This window comes from Brachyistius frenatus, unplaced genomic scaffold (genome assembly GCF_029030835.1).
Source record: "Brachyistius frenatus isolate BFR_SWC_R1_liver_20210118 unplaced genomic scaffold, ASM2903083v1 Contig_354, whole genome shotgun sequence".
In the NCBI taxonomy this organism is placed as follows: domain Eukaryota; kingdom Metazoa; phylum Chordata; class Actinopteri; family Embiotocidae; genus Brachyistius; species Brachyistius frenatus.
Window position 1 is genome coordinate 34,943 of NW_027210953.1, and position 5,058 is coordinate 40,000.

Here is a 5,058-nt window from a genome sequence, read left to right on the forward strand (position 1 = left end):
GATGGATGGGGTTAATATCATAATTAAGCACCTCGGCCGACGGTTCCTGTTTACCGCTCGGTTGCTAGGGAGTGACATCAGCTGATCCCTCCTTCCTTTCTCTCTAATCCCTTCCCTCTCTCTCTCTCTCTCTCTCACTCACTCACTCACTCTCAGACACACACACACACACACACACACACACACACACACACACACACACACACACACACACACACACACACACACACACACACACACACCTCTCTCTCTCTCTCTCTCAGACGGCAGCCGTGGGCAGAGTGTGTGGGTATAGGAAGAGCAGCGAGCGGGCGGGTCGGTAGTAGAGTGTGTGAGGCTGTCAGACAGCATGGTCCGGGTCTGAGGACGAAGCAGCCAGCAGCCTCCACAACTCCGCGTAGACTCCCGAGTGTGGTGACATCCACGGATCACCCGGATCAGCACCCGCCCAGGACAAACCGCCAGGCGCCTTTTTCCCCAGAGGGAGCCGGAGGAAGAGGAGGAGGACGAAGGGTGGTGGTGGTGGTGGTGGTGGTGGTGGGGTGGGGGTGGGGGTGGGGGGGCCGGGTGTGTTTATATCCTTTTTTTTTTTCTTTTTTTTTTCCCTTTCCTTTTCTTTTTCTTTTTCTCAGTTGTTTTGGTTTTGGGGAGTTGGCTCCGGGCTGGACCGCATGCATGACACAACGCAAAGGCGAGAAACCCACCATCAGCATCCAGGAGCACATGGCCATTGACGTGTGCCCCGGCCCCATCCAGCCCATCAAGCAGATCTCGGACTACTTCCCCCGGTACCCGCGGGGCCTCCCCCCCGCTGCGCCCCACCAGGCGGGCCAAGTCGGGCCCCCGCGCTCTGCCCTCTCCTCCTCCTCCTCCGCCGCCGCCGCCGCCTCCTCCTCCTCTTCTTCCTCGTCCTTGGCCGCCGGTTCCGCGACCGCCGAAAGTGACCGCCCCGATGAGGATAACCCCGACCGGGCTTGTGCCGGAGCCTCCGCCTCCTCGCAGGCCGTCAGGAGGGACGAGGAGCCCGACGTGGAGGGATACGACTCGGACGACTCCAGTGAGTGATGATTTCTCCGTCTCCATGTGTGTGTCTATCCCTTTTTTTCCACTCCCACCTCCCCACCTCCCCCCTTTCTCTCCCCCCCTTTCTCTTATTACTGCATCTCCATTTTTGCCACCGGTTGCCAGGCATCCCTCCAGCCTCCGGCTTTCGTGGCTTTATCCGTCACCTTTTCTTCTCTCTTCTCCGGCGTCCGTCTCTTTTCTCTCTCCGGTCGCCGGGCGATGTTGTTGCGCGTCTTCGTGCGGCAGCGAACTCTTTCTCCTCTCAGACGACAGACAGCCAACTGTTGCTGCTGCAAAGAATTCAGCTCCCCTCCTCCTCCTCCTCCTCCTCCTCCTCCTCCTCCTCGTCTTCTTCCTCCTCCTCTGCTCTCCTCCAAGCTAAAAGGATGATACGCGTGATTCTTTTATTGGAGATAAAACATTACACATGTCTGTCACCCCGGTGTGTGTGTGTGTGTGTGTGTGTGTGTGTGTGTGTGTGTGTGTGTGTGTGTGTGTGTTATTTTTTTCCCCTCCGGCTCGGTGAGCGCTGTCGATCAGTCTCACCGGAGCTGTGATGGATTCATGGCTTCCTGATGAGGCTTCAAATTAGTCCGCTCAGCGGAGTCGGAGTGCGTCCGAGAGCTCGTCCGACACGTCGTACCGACTGGTGGCACAAACACTTCCAAATTAGTATTTTTCTGTCTGGTCTGGTTTTGTGTTAGTTTCCATAAAGATGTGTGTGTGTGTGTGTGTGTGTGTGTGTGTGTGTGTGTGTGTGTGTGTGTGTGTGTGTGTGTGTGTGTCTGTCTGTCTGTCTGTCTGTCTGTCTCCATCACAGAGGGGAGGCTCCTCTTTCCTGAATGCCATTCCTTTAATCCAACAGGTTTCAGCTGCCGAATAATAATAATAATAATAATAATGATAATAATGGAAATTAATAACATGCGGCGACTGCGAGTCACAGAAGGGGAACGAGACGCTGCATTTTCTCCCTCCAGCAAAACGTCTTGATGAAAACACGACATGTCGGTCGACAATCGGCGCCGAGAACTTGAGTGATTGTGCTGCCAAAATAAAAGTTGCTGCTGTCGCTACCTGCATCGTTTTTTTTTTTTTTTTGTACGAGCGTGCAGAATTGCTGCTTTAACTTGGCCGGTTTGACTCTGAATAACATGTTGCATCTTACGGAGCTCACAAACAAACAAACAAACAAACAACAACAACAATACAGGCTATAAATGCGCCCGGGCGTGTTTCGTATCGCGAGTCTTTACGGGCGCTTCGTCACGACCGTCCTCCGCCGCGACGAGCTCGTGATTGCAGGTTAATGTGTGACAGCAGTGCAGTTAATCCATGCAGAGCTGCATGCTGTGGGGGAAGAGAGGACGGGGGGAGGTGAGGGGGGGAGGGAGGGAGGCTCTAATCCAGAACTGGACAGTACGGGGAGGAGGAGGAGCAGGAGAGGAAGGGGTGGGGGGATGGTAGAGAGCAGAGGAGGCAGGTCGAGGCCTGGCAGATGTTGCTCCGCGACCTTCGCCGGGCGACCGGCATGTTTCCCAGATTTTCCTCCATCAGAGTCGACTTTTGTACCGAGAAGCTTTTTTTTTTTTTTTTTTTTTTTTTGCCTCTTTTGTTTTGCAGCGTAGGATTTTTGAAAATGTTCTCGTTGTGAAGTGTGTGTGTGGGAATTAATACCGACAACTGCAAAAGTGATACTTCTGGTCTCTTTCTGACTAATAGAGCACTTCTAAACTACGGATCCACGACGAGCAGCTATTTCTCGTAGCTTTCGGCGTTTTTTGTTTTTTTGTTTTGTTAAGGTGGTAAAAGTCAACTGCGGCTCGTTTTTTTTTTACGCCTCATTAAAATCCTCCCATTTCATTTTACATTCAGTTGTAAAGTCCTAACCTCGATTCGATGTAACTCGAAGTACAAGCGGTATAAATGTACAGCTTCCACACGAGGCATTTAAAAAGTGGGCGGAGCTTCCCTCTCGTCGTGAAGAGTTGGACATGCGTCCGACCCGTTAAAAGCTGCTGAAAACTCCTTCCTGACAGTCAAATCAAGGAGGCGGAGCTGCAGCTGCCACATTTTTCTGATACACACAATCGAGAGGAATCTTGACACAGCGATTGGCTGGAGGCGTTGAAGGAGGCGGGGTTTGAAAGTGCGCAGCGATATCTCCCTCAACATGCAGACACTACAAAGACTTAACAAAGGAGTCAGCGGAGGATTTAGTCACACTTCAAGGTTCACGCAAAACGTCAAAGCTCCTCTTCCGTCCTCTTCCGCTAATCAGCCAATTAGACAGAGACATCTGCAGGAGCATCGTCCTAATGATTTTGCAATCACCTGAAGAGTCATCAGTGGTGCAGGATAATTACAGTGACTACACTTCTCAAAAAAAACAAAAAGAAGAGGAAGGAGCATTTTAAAAAGTACGAAGTATCCGAAGGATGAGTCATCTCGGTTCTCGTCAGCAGCCTCAACTACTGTCTAATGAAGGAAGGCACTAAAATATATAATTCAAAATGAATAACAAGTGGCTGTTTGGGTCTGATGCAACGTCCCGAATAATCCCAAGCTGCTGCCGCTGCCATGGGAGTTGGAAAGGAGGGGAAACATGAGGCGCACAAACACAATACTGCAGCAGCAGCACACAAACCTACTGTACATTATATACAGGTAAAGCACACACACACACAAAATAAATAAAAACTACAGGTGATGGATGCCATGTGCTGTTTTACTGGCTCTGGTTTGTTCTCGGAGAACTCACCAGCTCCCGACGGGGACGCTCCCAGTACAGCTGCAATGCAGTTATATATTGGAAATACTCCAAACACAGAGAGGTAATCATCAGCCTCAGATTGACTGTTTCCAGCCCGGTCTTTTTGCTCTCGACAGTGAGAAATGGCCTAAATGGGGTGAAACACAATACAAGCACGAGACAAACAGCAGTCTGATATTTTATCTTCTGAAAAAAATATATCGGTGGATATTAAATTCTCTGACGTCAAGACCTTGGAAAGCAAAACGGAAAGGAAACTAACATTTGTTGGGGAGGAATCGAAAACGTGGTGACAAACAAGTCGCGGAGAACGCAGCGAACATCACATATTGACGGCGTGAAAGGATTTTTTTTTTTTTTTCTGCCGCCGCCATAATTTGCTGTGTTGAAAGACTCGCTTGAAGGACGGCTGAAATCAAGGCTACTTGATAAAAGCTCACAATAAAAGCAGGGGAACGTGGTTTCGGTTTGGCAGACGCGGCTGCTTCCGCTGCATAGCAACAAGCTCAGAAGAATAAGAAATGATAAAAGACTGGACTTTATGAGCATTTCCTCCCGCGTTATCGGCTCGGCTCGAGTACGTTTCCAACTTTTATTTGATCTTCGGAGGGGTTTAAAAAAAAAAAAAAAAAAAACAATTGTAATCGCACTTGTCGCGAGGCCGATCTGATAATTCTTGGACTCGTACATATGAATCACACGCTGAGGGAGGGTAATTCCTCCCTCCTGGTGGCGAAGGGAGCGCCGCTGTGATCCCGATGAGAAAATGAGAAGCTGCTTTCCTTTCGATTTATTTTGTCTTTCAATAAGAAAAGAAAAACAACTTCGGAGACGGAACTTTTCACTCTGTTGCTGCAAGAAAAGGCAAACAAAAAGAAAAAGGAACTTTCTGCTTCCTGTTTGTCATTTAAAAAAAAGAGCCGACGCTGCCCCAAATTGGCTCCTCGTGGCCCCGGCGGGACTTGATCCAGTATCTGCCGTGCATCCTCTGGGGAGGTGGATGGTGGTGGTGGTGTTGGGGGAGGAGGGGGGGTGCAGCGTGTTAGCGCTCTCCCTCATGAGCCAAATCACACCGGGGACATCTCGACCGGCGCTGAAAAAGAACCTGCTGGCTCATCTGCATAACAGCTCCATTTCCTGATTCGCCGTGACTCAACCTTGATTTTAATTGAAACGGAAAAGTGCATCACCCACCAAGTGTTACGCCCCCCACCCCCCAC

At 50.3% G+C, this 5,058-nt stretch overlaps 1 protein-coding gene across 1 annotated transcript in view; it reads left to right on the forward strand.

Moving 5' to 3' along the window:
* Positions 1-591: 591 nt before the first annotated feature.
* The window catches only part of doc2b (double C2-like domains, beta), a 92,900-nt gene continuing 88,433 nt past the window's right edge, over positions 592-5,058 (forward strand). Inside the window, exon 1 of the mRNA XM_069723967.1 lies at positions 592-1,057. Within this exon, the coding sequence (XP_069580068.1) occupies positions 676-1,057 (382 nt within the window). The 5' untranslated portion in view covers positions 592-675. The remainder of the gene's footprint in view (positions 1,058-5,058) is intronic.